Source organism: Theropithecus gelada, chromosome 3 (assembly GCF_003255815.1).
Source record: "Theropithecus gelada isolate Dixy chromosome 3, Tgel_1.0, whole genome shotgun sequence".
Taxonomy (NCBI): Eukaryota; Metazoa; Chordata; class Mammalia; order Primates; family Cercopithecidae; genus Theropithecus; species Theropithecus gelada.
Window position 1 is genome coordinate 154,103,562 of NC_037670.1, and position 20,618 is coordinate 154,124,179.

The window sequence follows — 20,618 nt, forward strand, 5'->3', positions numbered from 1 at the left end:
TAGTACAAATAATTCCAAACATTGGGCAAATGAATCACTTTGCTTTAGCTCTTTAATGCCCTTTAGATATCCATTCAATTTTTTGTTTATTTGTTTTGTTTTGTTTGTTTTTTGAGACGGAGTCTCACTGTTGCCCAGGCTGGAGTACAGTGGCGTGATCTCGGCTCACTGCAAACTCTGCCTCCCGGGGTCACGCCATTCTCCTGCCTCAGCCTCTCCGAGTAGCTGGGACTACAGGCGCCTGCCACCACGCCCGGCTAATTTTTTTTTTTTTTTTTTTTTTTGCATTTTCAGTAGAGACGGGTTTTCACCGTGGTCTCGATCTCCTGACCTCGTGATCCACCTGCCTCGGCCTCTCAAAGTGCTGGGATTACAAGCGTGAACCACCGCGCCTGGCCTATCCATTCAAATATAATTGGGTCTGTCAGCCTGGACGGTAATAATTTTAAGTTAAAATAGTGTTGCCACAGTCTGAAAAATCTCCATTTTTCCTTCCCTGCTACATTCCTATTTTCTGTAGGCTACGCAAAACATAACCTTTCAGCATGATTTGCTTTCAACTGCCTTCTCTTAAAATTTATTATGCATTCTCTGACCTCTTCAGTAGAGGTGGAGGTAGCACATATGTTGGTTTGAAAGACCTGTTCTTGGTAATTGAGCCTAAATGGACATCAGGAGCCTCAAAATCCCTAGACTCAGGTAAATGCAGAGCAAAGATAGAGCGAACGAGAGGAGAGGGTATTTGGGGGATGTGTAAGGATAATGCATTGTTGGATAGCAAAGAATTAACTGAATTTACAAAGGAAATTTCTAGCATAGCAAGAATTTTTTTTATTTTGATTGGATTAGACGTTTTAGAGTTTTAGAGAACCTTTTATTTTAAACCTATCTGTGGTTTCCACGTAATCTTTACTTTTCACTGACATGGGCATGAATTTGATATCCTTATCTTTGCTGATTGTCCCAGGAAGTGGTAGTATTTTCTATTCTTTGCTGGTTTGGTGTGGCTTTACTGACCAAGCTAGGGTACCTTAGGCCCACCTAAAGCCCTAAATCAGAATGAGAGTCCAGGAAAGCTTGTTCCAGTCCAATTAAAGGACAGTCTGAGAGGTTAGGCTTTAGCTTTGCTGATCCTGTTGATTGTCTCCCTGTGGATTAAAGACAAACCTTCCTTAACAAGCACATCAAAAAGCTTTGGTTTCCAAAACTCTCCAGGACCAGTAATTAATTCAACGGGTAATGAGAGCACAGTTCCAAATTCTGGAAAGGAATCATTTAACTCTTCCTGTACTGGACTGCTAGTTTCCCTTTATTAATAGTCTCTTTAGCCTTAGCACTGTTTATTTGGGACCGTGTAAAAATAACCTGTAGGAAGATTGCCTTTTTCAATGAAGTCAAATCATCTCTTAAGCATTTAAAAGTAAAAAATACCCTTCATTCCCAAAATGTACACACCTGAAAAACAAACTCTTATAGTAGAAAATACCTTTTACTTCTTTTGGTATAGGGGCAAATTTTATATGCTTGATAATTAGCACTTTTAAGAGCTATGATCTGCTCCTGAATTAGAACTTGTATGCCAGCCAGCAGCTGATTTCACTCTGGTTCCATTTTTTGACTTGATGGGGTTTCAGCCTGTGGAAGTAACCTTCTTTTTGTACTGTTTCTGTGTCTCCTGCTTCTCATATTAGCCTCTGGGATCATCTTCCTAGGAATTTGAAACATTTCTCATCCAGAGATTTCTTTTTTTTTTTTTTTTTTTTTTTTTTGAGACGGAGTCACGCTCTGTCGCCCAGGCTGGAGTGCAGTGGCCGGATCTCAGCTCACTGCAAGCTCCGCCTCCCGGGTTCACACCATTCTCCGGCCTCAGCCTCCCGAGTAGCTGGGACTACAGGCGCCCGCCACCTCGCCCGGCTAGTTTTTTGTATTTCTTAATAGAGACGGGGTTTCACCGTGCTAGCCAGGATGGTCTCGATCTCCTGACCTCGTGATCCGCCCGTCTCGGCCTCCCAAAGTGCTGGGATTACAGGCTTGAGCCACCGCTCCCGGCCTCATCCAGAGATTTCTAGCATATAAATCATCTTTGAAAAGTTTCCCAGTTCTGTCTTTCCTCTAATTATGGTTACCTTTTTTTCTGACAATTTCCATTAGTAATCTGCTTGTACATTTCCCCCACCCCTTTTTTTAATTGAGGGGAGAGAGAGAGCGCATGTGCGAGAAGGAACTGCTTATATTAATACAAATTTTTAATGCTCAGGGACCCAGCAGAACAATGCACCTAAACTTCCTGTACATTGTGGGTGTGTTAGTAATAGCTTGCTTGCTTCAAAGCAAATAATTGGTCCAAATGGTCAATTTGTTCCTTCTTAGTTCTAGCACCCTTTATTTCTCATCCTCAACCTTGTTTCAGATACATATAAACTCATTCTTCTGCCACCTCTGCTTTTTTCCACTTTACCCATCGTTGAAAAACTAACGATGAATGTCTTTATGTACATTACAGTGTGTTCAGTATTAGTAAACTGTTTCAGAAAGCTAGCTATTTGTTTGCATTGGGGGAATAAATTCCCTATGTTTCCTGATTTAAAAGTAAAATCTTATTTATCTTTTAAATATTTCTTTTTGGCAAATGGTCACATTTAGACTTGATAGAAACTTAATATAGATTGAGTACTGCCTGCCCGAAATGTTTGGGTATGTCGGATTTCATATATTTTTTGATTTTTTTAACATTTGCATATACCTAGTGAGATATCTTGGAGATGGGACCACAATCTAAACACAAAATTTATTTGTGTTTTATATACACCTTATGCATGAAATAGAATTTTGACTGTGACCTGTCACTTGAGGTCATGGGTGGAATTTTCCACATGTGACTCTTGAAACATTCCAGATTTCAGATCTTCAGATTAGGGATGCTCAACCTGTAGCAGATTAAGGATTAAAACTGTGCTGGATTAAAGCCATGATGTTTCTGAGTCCTTATTTGTTTTACATTTAGAGTAGTTTTATTTAATAGATTTGAAGAGTGGATGCTTAAAGCATCTACTTTTTTAACAAAAAGAACAATTTTTTCTTATTATAAAATCAGAATTGGCCGGGCGCGGTGGCTCAAGCCTGTAATCCCAGCACTTTGGGAGGCCGAGGCGGGCGGATCACAAGGTCAGGAGATCGAGACCATCCTGGCTAACACCGTGAAACCCCATCTTTACTAAAAACATACAAAAAACTAGCCGGGCGTGGTGGCGGGCGCCTGTAGTCCCAGCTACTCGGGAGGCTGAGGCAGGAGAATGGCATGAACCCGGGGGGCGGAGCTTGCAGTGAGCCGAGATCACGCCACTGCACTCCAGCCTGGGGCACAGAGCAAGACTCCGTCTCAAAAAAACAAAAAAAAAAAAAAAAATCAGAATTATCAATCAGTTGCCAAAGAGCTATGATGCACCTAAATTTTATAACAAATTAAACTCTAAATTTTAGAACAAAAGTTATGAATACTGTAGAAGTTGCTGAAAAAAGGATGGCTTGATGACTAAGGTAATAATAATAAAACTGCTATTAATTAATATGCCTGCTATCTCAGCCTCTTAATTGACACTGTATATTTGCTATTATTACTATTTTACAGATGAGAAAATTAAGATTCAGAGCCAACTCTGAGTCTTTTGTTTTGTTTTGTTTTGTTTTGTATTTTTGAGATGGAGTCTTGCTGTGTCACCCAGGCTAGAGTGTAGTTGAGCGATCATAGCTCACTGCAACCTCAGCCTCCTGGGTTCAAGCGATTCTCCTGCCTCAGCCTCCCGAGTAGCTGGCAATACAGGTATGTGCCACCATGCCTGGCTAATTTTTGTATTTTTAGTAAAGATGGTGTTTCACCATGTTGGCCAAGTGGGTCTTAAATTCCTGACCTCAGGGAATCCGCTCACCTTGACCTCCCAAAGTGCTGGGATTACAGGCGTGAGCCACGGCGCCCAGCCCTTGTGTTCTTTTTGGTAGAAAGAGGTAACTTAAGAGAAGTGAAGCTGAGTGCAATGACTCACACGTGAAATCCCAACAATTTGGGAGGTCGAGGCAGGAGGATTGCTTCAGGCCAGGAGTTTGAGATCAGCCTGGGCAACATTGGGAGACCCCTTCTCTACAGAAAAAAAAAAAAGAAAGAAAGAAAAAGAAATAGCTGGGCATAGTGGCATGCACCTTTAGTCCCAACTACTGAAGGCTGAAGCAGGAGGATCCCTTAAGCCCTGGAGGTTGAGGCTGCATTGAGTTGTGTTCATGCCACTGCACTCCAGCCTGGACCACAGAGCAAGATCTGAGAGAGAGAGAGAGAGAGAGAATGAAAATGGATGAATAGTTAGTATATGAGAGAGAGAGAGAGATAATGAATGAATGAATGAATGAATGAATGAATGAATGAATAGTTAGTATATGTTCCACAAAGAATGTAGGACTTTCTGGGCACTAAAGAATGAGTGGTATAGTAGCATGGAAAGTAGTCCAGCAAGGGGACAGAACAAAGGCAGAGAAGCAGGAATGGGCTTAGTAGTTCATAAGACAGTGCAGAGACTTGTCTGATGGAGGACCAAGGTTGAGTGGTGGGAATTAATGGAAACTGATTGTAGTGTGAAGCCAGATTGTAGTGGGTCTGAAAAGCTGGGCAGAAGGATCTAGTTTAGTTGCCGTCGTTAAAAGACATTTGAAGGTGTTTTGAGCATTGGAGCTATGTAGGTAACATTTAGGAAAATCTCTCCAGCAAGGATATGTGGGAAGAAGGAATGAAGGGAGAACTTGGAGTTCCCCAAGAAAGCCAACTAGGAGGATGCACTAGCCTTGGGCCAGAAAGTTAGAATAAAGGTGGGGCTGGAGAAGAAGGGATAGACACCAGAGACATTTCAAAGAAAACAAAAGAATCGGACTTGCAATGCGTGACTAGATAAGTGTTGAAGGAGAAAAGTAAAGATAACTTTGACATTTTTAGTTTGAGTATCTGGGGAAAGGGTGGTTTTCTACTTGCTAAGATAAAAAAGTTGAGAAGACAAGTAGATTGGAGAGAGGGTAGGATGGGGTTTAAGTGAAGAGGCTGATGCTGAGGCCACCTTTCAAGTAACATTGAGTTATTGGAACTCAGCTGGAAGGCCTGGTGGGAGAGCCGAAGCAAGACTTGAGGATGAAAGGTGTCCACGTGACCCAGAACTGAGGAGCATAAGGAACTATTGGTGCAAATAGAGTGAGGCATCAGAAGTGAAGTGATCACCAGAATTAGGGAATATATAGGGTTCCAGGTAGATCTGAGCAGACTCTATCAGTCTAGTATTTTCCACAGTGAATGCTTTCTGGCCACTTTAGGATTTTTGTTTTGTTTGTTTGGTTTAAGACAGGGTCTTGCTCTGTCACCTGCTTTAGGGTTTTTGTTTTGTTTTGTTTCGAGACAAGGTCTCACTGTGTCACCCAGGCTGGAGTGAAGTGGCACCATCATGGCTCGCTGCATCCTTGACCTCCTGGGCTCAAGCGATCCCCCTGCCTCAGCCTCTCCAGTAGTTGGGACTATAGGCATGTGCCACTGTAGCTGACTGAGTTTTGTATTTTTGGTAGAGACAGAGTCCCACTGTGTTGCCCAAGCTGGGCTCGAACTCTTGGTCTCAAGCAGTCTGCCTCCCTGAGCCTCCCAAGGTGCAGGGATTACAGGCGTGAGCCACTGTACCCAACCCACTTTAGGATTTTGTTAATTTAGAATTATTTAGCCTTCTCATTTCATTTTCTCCAGACTGTCCTAGGTATGAATATAAATAATTCTCCTCTTTGGAAACTGTTAATGATGTTCAAAGAAAAGGGAGTTTATGAAAGTCTGTATCAGTTTATTTAATCTACACCTCTGAGAAAGCCATTTTTTTTTTTGACATGAAGAAGTATAAAATATTGTGTGTGAAGATTAAGCCCTTTCCTGCTCTGTGTATTTGAGCCTAGAAAAAGACACACTCCCAAGAAATTAGAATAAAGGGAAAAATGACTTTGAAATGTACTTTCTTAAAATAACTGAAGTAATGACCGCATGAGCCAGCTGATGGGTTTTTAAATGGATACGTTTCTATCAGCCTGCTGCTTGATGCCAGAGCCAAATATATATGGAGTATATTATATCATATCCTGTAGGCAGGAGACTGTCGGGGGCATTGGGGGACTTAGAGGTGAAGTGGCAGGCTTGGCACAGGACTTAACAGCATGACTACAGTCAGCCAGAACTTTATTAGGTAAACATTACTGATTGGGTTCCTGGTTCCCTGTTATGTAACAATCTGTATCATCTTTTCATAAAATAATATCTAATATGTATTATAAGAATGATGAGAACACCTGACATTTATAGAAATCTTTAATAATAATGTGTTGCTATACTCATTCTCTCATTAATACTTAAGTATTCCCATTTCAGTTTTTTTCTTATTTTACTTTGTAACTATAAATCCACGCCCCTGAGTCTGATTGATTGCTAAAAGTGGCCTCTTTTTGGTTTTCAACTGCAGGGGCAATATGGATGCATCCTTAGTTGCAGGATGCTACTTATCTCTGGAGTGCTGTAGACCTCCAGGTGAAAGGGAAACAGTAGGTCTGGGAAGGAGGCATAGACCATAACTTGATAAACTGCTTTTCTTGCCAAAAGTCATTATCAGCGATTAAGAATATTCACAAAGTAGACCCTCCCCCAGCACACACAGAGTGTGGTTACTATGCCAGGAAATAAGAATGGCAGTTGTCTTTGTGGTTTAAAACCTGTTTGGTCTGGATTTGATTTGTAAAATAAATCTGAATGAAGTCCATAATGCATTTAAATTCGCACATGTTTTACTATGTCTATATGTCAGACTCATGGACAGTGGCCTAGCTTACTGGAAAATTTCTAGAAGAGTTTTAGGGTTATTTTCCTTTTTTACTAAGTTAAAGGCTGTTTATTTTCATATATTTTATAATCAGCCACCTTATTGAATTCTCGTATTGTTTATAGTAGTTTTTCATTTGATCTCTTCAGAATTCTCTAGATATAAAGTTACTTCATCTATAAATAATACCGATTTTATCAATTAACCTGTTATTTCTCTCTTATCTAATTGCATTGATTCCTACTTCCAGAACAGTGTTGAAAACACCCTGAGTTTGGCACCTTACATGCATGAAAACTACAGAAGGGAAATAAGCCATAGTACCAGTAATATCTTGGGAAGCAGAAATTAAATTTAGGGGCAGATATTCTTACTCTTATAGGAAGAAGTCTACAAAATGCAGCCTAAGGTGCACTTTACCAACATATTTATAATTCTCAACCACCCATGGAGATATAGAAACCTATGGAAAACAGCGGGTTTTCATCAGTCACATCTTAGAATTCTCTGGGACCTTCCCAGAAACCTCTCTGTTTTATAAGGTTAGAATTTAAGGGGTCATAAACACACCCCAGATGATGTCTTTCATGAATATTGATGGCCATACTGTTCTCTTCCAGGCCCAGCTTCGGGCATTTATCCCAGAGATGCTCAAGTACTCCACAGGTCGGGGAAAACCAGGCTGGGGGAAAGAAAGCTGCAAGCCCATCTGGTGGCCTGAAGATATCCCCTGGGCAAATGTCCGGAGTGATGTCCGCACAGAAGAGCAAAAGCAGAGGGTGAGAATTCCTCTGACTGAGTTACCTGATTGCTTTTCCATCCTAAATTAACCACTTCAATTTTTGTCATTTCTACACCTTGTGCTAAAAAGTCTTTGTGTAATGTTAAGCCTGTCCCTCCGAAGACTAATGTTCTTTGATTTAGAGCTTTTTCCATTTGTCACTCCATCACTATACTGTAAAGAGAAGACTAGGGTGGATTCATGAATTTAAACTGTGTCTTTGGGGTTGCCTTTTGGAGCAGTTTTAATTTTATGAAGTGCTTGGGAATGTCAAAGAAACTCGAAGTAAAAGTATTAATCACTTGAACACTTAGAAATGCTGTTATTGGCCGGGCGCGGTGGCTCAAGCCTGTAATCCCAGCACTTTGGGAGGCCGAGACGGGCGGATCACGAGGTCAGGAGATCGAGACCATCCTGGCTAACACGGTGAAACCCCGTCTCTACTAAAAAATACAAAAACTAGCCGGGCGAAGTGGCGGGCGCCTGTAGTCCCAGCTACTCGGGAGGCTGAGGCAGGAGAATGGCGTGAACCCGGGAGGCGGAGCTTGCAGTGAGCTGAGATCCGGCCACCGCACTCCAGCCTGGGCGACAGAGCCAGACTCAGTCTCAAAAAAAAAAAAGAAATGCTGTTATTTCTGGTTACTAAAAATCATTGTTGAACAATGTAAATATGGAATTAGAAGGATATGAAGTCTGCCAGCTGAACCTGCTAATAACAAAACTTTTAGAAGACTAAACTACATATCATTCTTTACTCTTTTTGTGTATTTTTCTTTTCTTTTTCTTTTTCTTTTTCTTTTTTTTTTCTTTTTTTTTTTTTTTTTTTTTTTGTGAGACAGAATCTCACTCTTGTTGCCCAGGCTGGAGTGCAATGGCGCGATCTTGGCTCACTGCAACCTCTGCCTCCCAGGTTCAAGCGATTCTCCTGTCTCAGCCTCCCGAGTAGTTGGGATTACAGGCGTACGCCACCACACCTGGCTAATTTTGTATTTTTAGTAGAGACGGGGTTTCTCCATGTTGGTCAGGCTGGTCTCGAACTCCCAACCTCAGGTCATCTTCCCTCATCGGCCTCCCCAAAGAGCTGGGATTACAGGCGTGAGCCACCATACCCGGCCGTGTATTTATTTTTCATTTAGCTTGGAAGTTTACTGAGAATCTTAATATGCCATTCTAGATCAGAATAATCTTTCTTTGCAAGAAGTTTAAGAGTTTGGCCTCAGGTTGGAATAGGGTGTAAACTAGACTTTGATCAAGAAGAAACCAATGAGAAGGCCTCTTTGATACTTCGTACTCAGCTTCTTTCTACCAGAACCAGTCTGTGGGAAATAATCCTAGGAGAGTTTATAAGAGGTTTGGTTTGGTTTGATTTGATAAAGAAGTAGCTGCTTATTGCATATTGGGACTAAATAACCAAAGTTCTTTGTGGCTCACTGTGCTTTTCCCGTCATTTGGTGACAGGTTTCATGGACCCAGGCACTACGGACCATAGTTAAAAACTGTTATAAACAGCATGGGCGGGAAGACCTTTTGTATGCCTTTGAGGATCAGCAAACGCAAACGCAGGCCACAGCCACACACAGTATAGCTCATCTCGTACCGTCACAGACTGTCGTCCAGACCTTTAGTAACCCTGATGGCACTGTCTCACTTATCCAGGTGAGTAAACCTGAGGGCTACCAGACTGTGGCTTCTGAGATGGATCAGTGGGCACCTCACCTCAGACTGGGGAGAGTTTCCTTTGTGCGAACTCTTGTATGAACTTTATATAGCTCCCCACCATCTTCCTACCTGAAATTGATTCCTGAAGAATAGTTTAAATTCTTTGCATTTGCTAAATACAGAGCTATGAGTAGCTTCCTGGACATTTCCAAAACAAAGCACTTTTAAAGGGCTCTTTTTTTTTTGAGACAGGATCTCTCTCTGTCATCACAGCTCACTGCAGGCTCAACCCCCCGGGCTCAAGTGATTCTCCCACCTCAGCCTCCCAAGTAGCTGGGACTACAGGTGTACGCCACCAGGCCTGGCTGACTTTTTTTTTTTTTTGGTAGAGACAAGGCCTTTCCCTGTTGCCTAGGCTGGTCTCAAACTCCTGAACTCAAGCAATCCTCCTGCCTCGGCCTCCTAAAATGCTGGGATTACAGATGTGAGCCACCATGCCCGGCCTTAAAATGACTTCTGTTTTACAGTTTCACTGTCAGTGATCAGGGAGTATTCCTTCTGAATGACCTCTTCTGAGGTAAAACACAATTTGTTGATTGGGAACCTCTGAAGTTCCAATTGGGGTGAGAATAGAAAGTTGGTTGACTGACACTGGGCATGGATGTGGCAGTGGGATAGCTCTTCTCATATCGATTTATTTGGTTGAAGTAAAATTCTGAAACTCATGATAGTCTCTGAACTATAATTTTAGTGAATATGATTTTAGATTTCACATCATAAGACATATTCATTGTTATCTGCGCTAAATTTGGGATTAAAGGAGTCTTAGCTTCTGAGTAAAGAAGTGGAAGGATCCATCCAGCGACACTTATCACTTTCCATATTTTTTTTTAGGTTGGTACGGGGGCAACAGTAGCCACATTGGCTGATGCTTCAGAATTGCCAACCACAGTCACCGTTGCCCAAGTGAATTATTCTGCCGTGGCTGATGGAGAGGTAAGAAAGAGATTCTGTCTGCATCTTCTTAAATACTTGAATGTATAATGAGGGAGAAGCAAAGGTCCAGAGGATGGAGTAGCCTGCATGTCTGCAGCACTCTTTCATTTAAACCTTTTGAACATGAAACCATGAAAGTTTTGGAAAGTGTCTTATGCTATGTGTATTAATTGTAACAATTAAGATTCATGGATTAGTATGACTCAAACCCAACTGTCAGGAACTTAGAATTTTATGTTTGAATGTATAGCATTTGGTATTATACACAATATGAAGGGATTATCCCTTTAGCATTTTTATGCTGTGAATCCCAAAGAATTTCATCTTTGGTCTTTATGAAAAAAAGAATGATGCATTAAAACTGGAATTAAGGGAAGCCTTCTTTGAAGGGATAAATATGTTTGCAAGTCAGTAACATGATTTATTACATTTTAAATATGCCTTTAAAGATTTCTTAGGAGAATTCTTCCTTAGCAAAATTGGGATAATTATGGGACGTTAACCTAAAGACAGCCAACCTTTATTGATCACTTGGTGGGCTAAACACTCGACCCTATGAAGTGTAAGTTCCATTATCATCTTCACTTTAGAGATGATGATTCGCTTTAGAGCTTACATGATTTGCCCAAAGTCCCAGAGCAGTGTTGAAGCTGGATAATGAATTGAGAAAAATATTACCTAGGCTCTGAGACATTGGTGAAGATTCAACAAGTGAAGGAGGGGGTTTGTTACGTCACCATGAGTGTTTCCCTTGAAGATACTGATGTGGTGTCCTGAAGTTTGAAAAATAGCCAACAGATAATCAAAGAGCAGTATCAGAAATAAAGCTAAAAGTGTTATCTCACCCTTGTTGAGAGCCATGGCGCATTTCCCCTTAGAACACCACAAAGTCACTTTCATATGTGCCCCTCAGGAGACGGGGAGAACTGGCAAAGGCTGCATGGCTGGGAGATGGAGGGAGAGTGCACCACAGGCTCCTTGGCCAGCCTGCATGTGCCGAAACCCTGTATAGCTACAGCTGTGTGGAGTTGATTTGCACAGGATCCTTGCCCTCATGGGACTCCAGTCTAGTGAGGAAGAGAGAGAGGTCTACGTGAACGAACTCTAGCCTTGCTGTAAGGGATGCTGCAAAGCGTATGTACCTCCTTTCCACCTAAGGAGCCTGGGAAAGTTTGGGACACTGAAAAACTTGGTTATTGGGTGAGGAAAGGTGAAGGTTGACAGAACACTTACTTTCTAAGTACATAAACATCATTAAAGGATATGGATTAGCAAAGCAAAGAATTTGTCAGGTCCAGAACACTAGAACGAGATGACACTCCTTAAAGTCTGAAAGAAGTGGAAAAGACAACAAAGGGTAGAGTTAGAAGATGTGTTAGTTTTTGGCTTAGACAAAGTGTTATCAACCGTATCTCTCTACTGAATGTTTCTTGGTACTATTTAAAGAAAGTAACTTTGTTTCCTTCTCTATAAAAATTTTGTTTTTGACACATAATATTTATAACATATTTATGGAGTTGTGTTTCTTTCTTTCCTTTTTTTTTTGTTTTTTTGTTTTTTTGAGACGGAATCTCACTCTGTGGCCCAGGCTGGAGTGTAGTGGCATGATCTCACCTTACTGCAACCTCTACCTGCCGAGTTCAAGCGATTCTTCTGCCTCAGCCGCCTGAGTAGCTGGGGCTACAGGCATGCACCACCATGCCCAGCTAATTTTTGTATTTTTAGTAGAGATGGGGTTTCACCATGTTGGCCAGGATGGTCTCGATCTCTTGACCTCGTGATCTGCCTGCCTCAGCCTCCCAAAGTGCTGGGATTACAGGCGTGAGCCACTGCCCCCGGCCAGAGTTGTGATTCTTAAATACTTCTCTGGGACTAAGTCTAAGAAATATACTTTGCTAAATAACATACAAAAGTAATCAACATATTCAAATATTCATAGAAAATATTTTTTAAATCTCAGTTGCATATGTCTGGCTTTTCTGGCACACTAACATCATTGTTAAGCCAGCTATTGTGGAGGTTGCTGAATGACATATATAAAGTTTTTATAGCCTTTTGGTAAATACCTGGATTCAGTCAGATGAAAAAAAATACTCTTTTTTTTTTTTTTTTTTTGAGACGGAGTCTCGCTGTGTCACCCAGGCTGGAGTGCAGTGGCGCGATCTCGGCTCACTGCAAGCTCCGCCTCCCGGGTTTACGCCATTCTCCTGCCTCAGCCTCCGAGTAGCTCGGACTACAGGCGCCCGCCACCACGCCCGGCTAGTTTTTTGTATTTTTTTAGTAGAGACGGGGTTTCACCATGTTAGCCAGGATGGTCTCGATCTCCTGACCTCGTGATCCACCCGCCTCGGCCTCCCAAAGTGCTGGGATTACAGGGTTGAGCCACCGCGCCCGGCCAAAAAATACTCTTAACTCTTCCTACACTTCCAGTGAAATGAAAATGACATAAAGAGAGGAAGCATAGGTTATGTCAGAAAGTGACATGTTTAGATTATATTGTGTTTCCGTTTGCCGTCTGATTTCTCTTAGATGTTGACATAGTTGTTAGTGTCTTAGCTTTGAACCAAGAGCTGTAATGACTCTGATTTCTCTGAAGTGGGCTATATAAGGCCACATCGATGCCAGTGTAGACACTGTATCAGGTGACTCAGTAGAAACAGCCTTTTTGCTTAGGTCTTTTTCTCTCATGGGGCAGAAAGTATAACAACAAACAGTGCCTATACTTTTAGAAGTTGTGTGGTCATTTTGTTATCCTAGCCTTCCCAGTGAGAGCTCTCACTATTACCACACTGTCTTCAGCGTCCGGTTATTTATGGAAAGGGTCATTTGGGGGCCTGCTGAGCTGAGAATACTCAGTAATCTGAGTAATTACAGAGCAACAAACTCTATAGCCTTAAGCAGTTGAAAATTAATTAGTGACACAGAACAAGTTACATAGACTTTTTTGTTTGTTTGTTTTTTGACAGAGTCTCGCTGTCTCCCAGGCTGGAGTGCAGTGGCGCGATCTCGGCTCACTGCAAGCTCCGCCTCGCGGGTTTCCGCCATTCTCCTGCCTCAGCCTCCCGAGTAGCTGGGACTACAGGCGCCTGCCACCAGGCTGGCTAATTTTTTTGTATTTTTAGTAGAGACGAGGTTTCACCGTGTTAGCCAGGATGGTCTTGATCTCCTGACCTCGTGATCCACCCGTCTTGGCTTCCCAAAGTGCTGGGATTACAGGCATGAGCCACCGCGCCCGGCCTACATAGATGTTTATAATTGAACAAGGAAAGAATTTCAAAATAATATGAAATAAACTATGTTGATTTTAAAATATACAGTTTTTATTTTGATGGCATATTGAAAGACGCAGATAGGTTTGAGAATCCATTCTGCTGTGTGATAAGACCAGGTATTGGTGATATCAATTGCATTAGGTGTCAGAAAAGTCTAAATTTGAAATAGAATGGTATCTGTTGATAATAGTATATATAATTCTGTTAGAAGAAGAGAAAGCCAAAGTACAAAAACATTAGAGATGTGAATTTTAAACTGAACCATTAATATATGTAACAGTTTTGAATTGCATAACTCATTTTAGGTGTATTTTTATGGATGTCGATTTACCTTAAATATGAGCAGGCTGAATAACAAGTAGGAAAATACCAATAGTATTTTTCCATCCATCCCTTCAGTAAACAGTTTTTGAGCCCTGTGCCAGGCACTGTAGAGACTATAGATAAAAGATAATAAAGACTCCCCTTTCCCTTAAGGTGCACATAGGTAGGTGGTAAAGAAAGGCAAAGAACAATTGCAGTGAGATAAGGGTCTAGTAGCAGCAACCCCAGGGTGCTGTGGAACAGCAGAGGAGAGGCCCTCATCTGGATATCAGGGGAATGGAATTGTCTCAGGAAACACTTCCCAGAGGAAGCCCCTGAGCTTAGACTAGAGGGGTAACTAGCCAAACAAAGGAGAGGGATAGGAGTTCTACCCTGTCAAAGGGAGCAACACGTTCAGTGCATTAACTTGTGAAAGCGTGGAACAGCCACAGTTTGAAGGGCCTTATGGTAGAGGGGCTCTCTCAGAAATGCATAGTAACCAATGAGATATCTTCTGAATATCTTCCCCTGCCAGGGCTTGTGGCCCTTTCTTTGGGGAAGGGAGTGCAACAAGAGCTTAAGTAAACACAGTTTAAGAAAGCGCTGAGACTCAGGAATAGGAAATTCCGAAGAGATGCTGGCACTTGAACTGATTTCTTGATCACCTGCTGTGTTTCTGATTAGAAATCTCTTCTCTGTTTCTCCTCCTCTTTTCTCTTCACTATTTACTGTCATTCCATGACATGTAATTTAACTTTCTTAAATTATACTGTATATGGCAGCATTCTAATGCTATTTTCACTACAAGTATAGTTGTAACTAAATGTGTCTGTAGTGACTTGCTGCCTTTGGAGTTTGAGGACTTGAGAGAGCCATACTGGACCAAGCTCAGGTGAGAATAGCAGCATGGGCCAGACTAAAATAGAGGGGCAGATCAGGAAACAGGAAGACCATTCCCTCGCAGTAGGCAACAGCACTGCCCAGCTTCAGTGGATGTTTTGAGTGGAATCATCAGCCACCTAAGAATTGATAGTACAGCTTGCCTCTTACACTGGCAGTGTTGGCAGTGATGTTCATTGGAGCAATGAGATGAAAGCAACCAACCTTGGAAAACAAGAGCTTTGGAGTTCCTGAGGGGCAACTTTGCAGCTCTAGGATATCTCTGCCTCAGGAATGATGGGCCCTGAAGGCTTGTTGGCACAATCCACTGCCCATGAGAACTCAGGGCAAACACGAAGGTAGCTCAAAGGAATGTCTCTTTCTCTGGGAGGCTTTTGGCAAACATTCTGAAAAGCATTATCATAATCTAAGTATGATGATAGAACTAAAGCAGGAAGCATTTAAAATATCTACCTCCTAAAGCTTGGAGCACTTCCTTTGGGACACAGTAACAAGCAGGCACAAGATAACTACTCACCAGGCCCCAGCAATGTGAAGCAGGGATAGCAAGAGCTGCAGTAAGCACTGCTAAGGTCTTGAGTCCAGGAGTCCAAAGACATATACACCTGAGCTGATGGATCACCTGCCGTACTTCGGAATAGAAACTGCTTTTACTGCCCTTGCTACTTTTCAGTTTTGAGGGTAGATAATTAATCAACCAGTATTTATTGAGCAAAACAGACTGAAGTAACTAGATACAGGTATTCAGAACCAAGTCTCTAAACACAAAGAATTGTACTAAAATCAGTGGTTCTGTACCCCAGACCAGATGGTACATTTGGCAATATCTGGAGACATTTTTTACTTTCCTGACTGGGGAGGGTGCTATTGGCAACTAGTGGGTAGAAGCCAGGATGCTGCTAACCATACTGCAATGCACAGGACAGCCCTACAACCAAGGATAGCTGGGCCAAAATGTTAGCATGCCGAGACTGAGAGACTCTGCAGGCCTGGCAAACCTGGATTCTCGTGTACCCTATCACCAGAGAGTATGATTTTTGTTTTTGGGTTTTTTGCTGTGGGCAGTGGGAGAGTCTTCATAACTTCTCCCCTACTGAAAAGAAAGCAGTTTTTGCTACACTTTAAAAAATTAGTTTCTGAGTTTAGCAGTTTCCATCAAAATAAAAATGCAAAGTAAGTTTGATCCATAATTCTACCTCTAGGCATTTACCCTGTAAATAGACTCACATGTGATATACAAAGTATAATAGTATATAAGGATATTCATCACAGCACTGTTTGTTAATAGCAAAAGACTGTAAACCACCTAAATGTGCATTGAACGATGACTTGTTAAATAAATGATGATGTTTTCTATATAATTCAATGCTTCCCAACACTTTGGGAGGTGGAGGCGGGTGGATCACCTGAGGTTGGGAGTTCAAGACCAGCCTGACCAACATGGAGAAACCCTGTCTCTACTAAAAATACAGAATTAACTGGGTGTGGTGGTGCATGCCTGTAATCCCAGCTACTTGGGAGGCTGAGGCAGGAGAATCACTTGAACCTGGAAGGCAGAGGTTGCGGTGAGCCGAGATCATGCCACTGCACTCCAGTCTGGGCAACAAGAGCGAAACTCCGTCTCAAAAAAAAAAAAAAAAAAAAAAAAATGCAATCCCATGCAACCATTCTTTTTTTTTTCTTTTTGAGACGGAGTCTCGCTCTGTCGCCCAGGCTGGAGTGCAGTGGCACGATCTCGGCTCACTGCAAGCTCCGCCTCCCGGATTCACGCCATTCTCCTGCCTCAGCCTCTTGAGTAGCTGGGACTACAGGCACCCGCCACCGCGCCTGGCTAATTTTTTATATTTTTAGAGACGAGGTTTCACCGTGGTCTCGATCTCCTGACCTTGTGATCCGCCCGCCTCGGCCTCCCAAAGTGCTGGGATTATAGGCGTGAGCCACCGGGCCCAGCCACCATGCAGCCAATCTTAAGAATCGTGAATCAGTAAAGTAGTTTTATATGTTCCAAAATGGAATCATTTCGGAGATGTACTGTTTGTGAAAAAAGCAAGATATAAAAGATATGTAGAATATGCTGCCATTTTTATTTTAAAGAGGAGGTAGTAGAAAGGGGAAATAGGGTGAATGTGTGTGTGTGTCTGTGTAAATATACTTCCATATAGTGGGAATAGCTCTACAAAGGTACACAAGAAAATAGGCATATTACATGGAAATATTGTATAATGATAAAAAAAAAATAAGAGAGAAAGAAAATAGGCACTGTAGTAGACCCTTTGGATAAAGGGTCTGGAGTACTGGTATCATATTCCCTTTGATACAGTTTGAAATTTTGGTATAGTTTGAATTTTTTTTCTTCTCATGGGCTATTTCTAACAACCCAGCCTATATATTATTAAACTTTATTATGTATTTATTTAAATTGACAAAAAATTGTATATATTTATCTTGCACAATGTGTTGTTTTGAAGTATGTATACATCGGGAGGTAAATCGAGAAACGTATTTAAAAGTGTAGAGTGGGCCAGGCGTGGTGACTCATGCCTGTAATCCTAGCACTTTGGGAGACAGGCAGGTGGATCACCTAAGATCAGGAGTTTGAGACCAGCCTGGCCAACATGGTGAAACCCCGTCTCTACTAAAAATACAAAAATTAGCCAGAGGTGGTGGCACACACCTATAGTCCCAGCTACTTGGGAGCCTGAGGCAGGAGAATCGCTCAACCTGGGAGATGGAGGTTGCAGTAAGCCAAGATTGTGCCATTGCACTCCAGCTTGGGCAACAGAGGGAGACTCCCTCTCAAAAAAAAAAAAGGTACAGTGGAAGGTCTTGCTTTCTATCTCCCATCCAACTTGTTTCCAGCTCCTCTGAACCCCACACATATAATCCAGAGAATATATTCAGTGGCTTTTGTGTGTCCTTCCAGAATTTCTTTATGGCAAATGCAAGAAAATTCAGGTATATATTCTAATACCCCCTTTTTTACACAAAAGGTAGCATGCTTAAAACTCTGTTCTGTACATTGTAGGTCATGTTAATTTTAAAGAGTATGTGTATTTAGCCAAAAAGTAACAATTATTGGAAAAAATTACTTTTAAAATTATACTTTCGTGGCTTTGTTTTTTTACTATCTTGTCCTTTCTGCCTCAGGTGGAACAAAATTGGGCCACATTACAGGGAGGTGAGATGACCATCCAGACGACGCAAGCATCAGAGGCCACCCAGGCGGTGGCATCATTGGCAGAGGCCGCAGTGGCAGCTTCTCAGGAGATGCAGCAGGGAGCTACAGTTACCATGGCGCTTAACAGGTGGTGGCAAGAGTCTGGGAATAAATGAGGATCACAGATCTGTCCCTGCAGATATGGGTGGAGGCCTCTTAAAGAGAAATGTATCTCTGTTTGCCACAATTGGCAGTAGGAACTTAACACTTTTGGCCCATATGATATTGTAGTTTGGCCTATAATAGGTCAGCCCTTACCAAGAAAAATTAAACTTCTTTCCTTCAGGTGTGCTTAGGAAAGGTGATGTGAAATGGAATCCTCTAGTAAAAGGTAGTTTCCAAAACTCAATGTATTGTTTCCTGCTTAGTTCCTTCTACTGGCTATTGATGGAAAGATCATCTCCGCATCATTCTTCACTCCTGCCGCCACCCAGCCCCAACAATCAGTGCAGCCTTTCTGACTTCCAGCCCAAGACTGCTGGTCAAGCCTTCCCATTTATCCTATTCTGTGTCCATTAAGCAGAAGCAGCAAGGCTTGAGTGCTTCATGTTTTCAAGGGATACAGAACAAATTAAGAGGCTTCAGAGTAATTGTCCTTTTGCCCTACAAAAGAAAGTGCATTTTGTTGGGGGTATTAATCCATGTTTAAGCAGCAAGTGGCTGATTTTACTTGCTTTTGAGAAAAATGTGTTGCCTTTGCTTATCAGTGAGCTCCAGATAAGTAAGTTTTGGATTATTGGGGGAAATAATGAACTTTTTTCTTCAGGTATGTTAGGAAGGGTGCTGCCAAATGGGATGCTCCAAGAGGTGGCTTCTGAAACTCGATTGTATTGTTCTCTGCCTGGTTCCTTCTACTGGTTGTTGACAGGAAAGATCAGCTTCATATCATTCTCCCTCTTCTTCATTCCTCATGCAATTTTATTTTTAATGGACTCAGGCATTTAAATTAATGGTCAAGAGTGTGATCCTTGATGCCAGACTACTTCGGTTTGAAGCCCAGCTCTGTCACTTACGAGCTGTTTGGCATCAAGCAGTTCATTTGAAATCTCAGTAGCCAGGCTCTCCTATTCTGTAAAATGGGAGTGATAACAGTACATTCTTCTAGGGGTGTTATGAGAACTGAGTTACTCCATGTGAAATCCTTAGGTCAGTGTCTTGTATGCAGTAAGGGCTGCTATTCTCATCCATAGCAGCTCTTAGTCCTTGATAGTCACTGAACTCTTGCGGCATGCCAGCTCTACTGGGTAAGGCTCTAAATAGAGAATAGAGTGCTCTAGCATATACTCTGCCCTCAAAGAAATCATACTCTTATTGGGGAGACTGATTTAAGTAACACTTAGCAAACAGTATTACTTAGAGTGTAACTCACTATTGAATTGTATGGTAAAGACTATGAACATTGTAGAAATTCAGAGGAGGGGGATCACCTCCCCTAAATATAAAATCAGTGAAAGTTTAGATTGATTATGATAGATACTAGAGAGCTAAGATGGATTTGTGCATGGTTCACTGTATGAGGTTGTTTGGTATGGTGGCTGAGAGCAGGGTTCCAACGTCACATATTCGGGTTTGAATCCTGGCTCCACCACACACTAGCCATTTGATCCTGAGAAACATAACCTCTGAGCCTTGTTTTCCCCATTGTTATAATGAGGATAATACTCATCCTACAGAATCATGTATATGAGATAATATAGATAAAATTCTCATCGCAGTGTCCAACCCAGAGTTAGCACTTCAAGAATTATTATCATTTAAGTTATATTTTAAGAACTATCTATTCTGATTTAATTATAGTGAGAGGAGATTAGAAGATCAGTTAGGAAGAGGCACTCCAGCACACCTTGTTAAGGTCTTGGAAAGTAAAGTCATAAGAATGGAGGTAAAGTGATTCTTTTTTTTTTTTTTTTTTTTGAAACAGAGTTTTGCTCTTGTTGCCCAGGCTGAAGTGCAATGGCATGATCTCGGCTCACCGCAACCTCTGCCTCCCAGGTTCAAGCGATTCTCCTGCCTCAGCTTCCCAAGTAGCCAGGATTACAGGCGTCTGCCACCATGCCCAGCTAATTTTGTACTTTTAGTACAGACAGGGTTTCTCCATGTTGGTCAGGCTGGTCTCGAACTCCTGACTTCAGGTGATCCACCCACCTCAGCCTCCCAAAGTGCCGGGATTACAGGCATGAGCCACCACGCCCAACCTAAGTGATTCATTTTAAAGAAGTATGGCCAGAGATTGGTGGCTGATTAGGAATAGGAAACTGAAACACACAGACACACACACACACACACACACACACACACACACACACAACACGTCTTCTCAGAGTTACCCAGTTAGTCCCTAGTGATCAGAACATTTTTTTCAGCCTATTGAGCCATGTTGCATGTGTTGCTCTTCATTTCTTTTTTTTCCCCCACTCACGTGTATACCCACCATGTTGCTTTTCAGTAACATGAAAGTCTTATTTGATTCCTTACACTTGGCTCAATTCTACCCCTGTCTTTGAGAGAAACACCCAGATAAACTTCCTGAAAGGCATGGCCAAGTGACTCTCCCTCCCTTTAGTCCAGTAACAGTCCCCATCCCCCGCCCGACTGTAGCTTGGGGCCTAACAGGCTCT

At 42.0% G+C, this 20,618-nt stretch overlaps 1 protein-coding gene across 3 annotated transcripts in view; it reads left to right on the plus strand.

Annotated features, from left to right (window-relative positions):
• NRF1 (nuclear respiratory factor 1) overlaps positions 1-20,618 on the plus strand; it is a 119,489-nt gene that overhangs the window by 60,766 nt on the left and 38,105 nt on the right. For all 3 annotated transcript variants that reach the window (XM_025381000.1, XM_025381001.1, XM_025381002.1), the window contains 4 exons: positions 7,493-7,651; positions 9,112-9,309; positions 10,207-10,308; positions 17,931-18,088. In XM_025381000.1, coding sequence (XP_025236785.1) covers positions 7,493-7,651; positions 9,112-9,309; positions 10,207-10,308; positions 17,931-18,088 — 617 coding nt within the window. The remainder of the gene's footprint in view (positions 1-7,492; positions 7,652-9,111; positions 9,310-10,206; positions 10,309-17,930; positions 18,089-20,618) is intronic.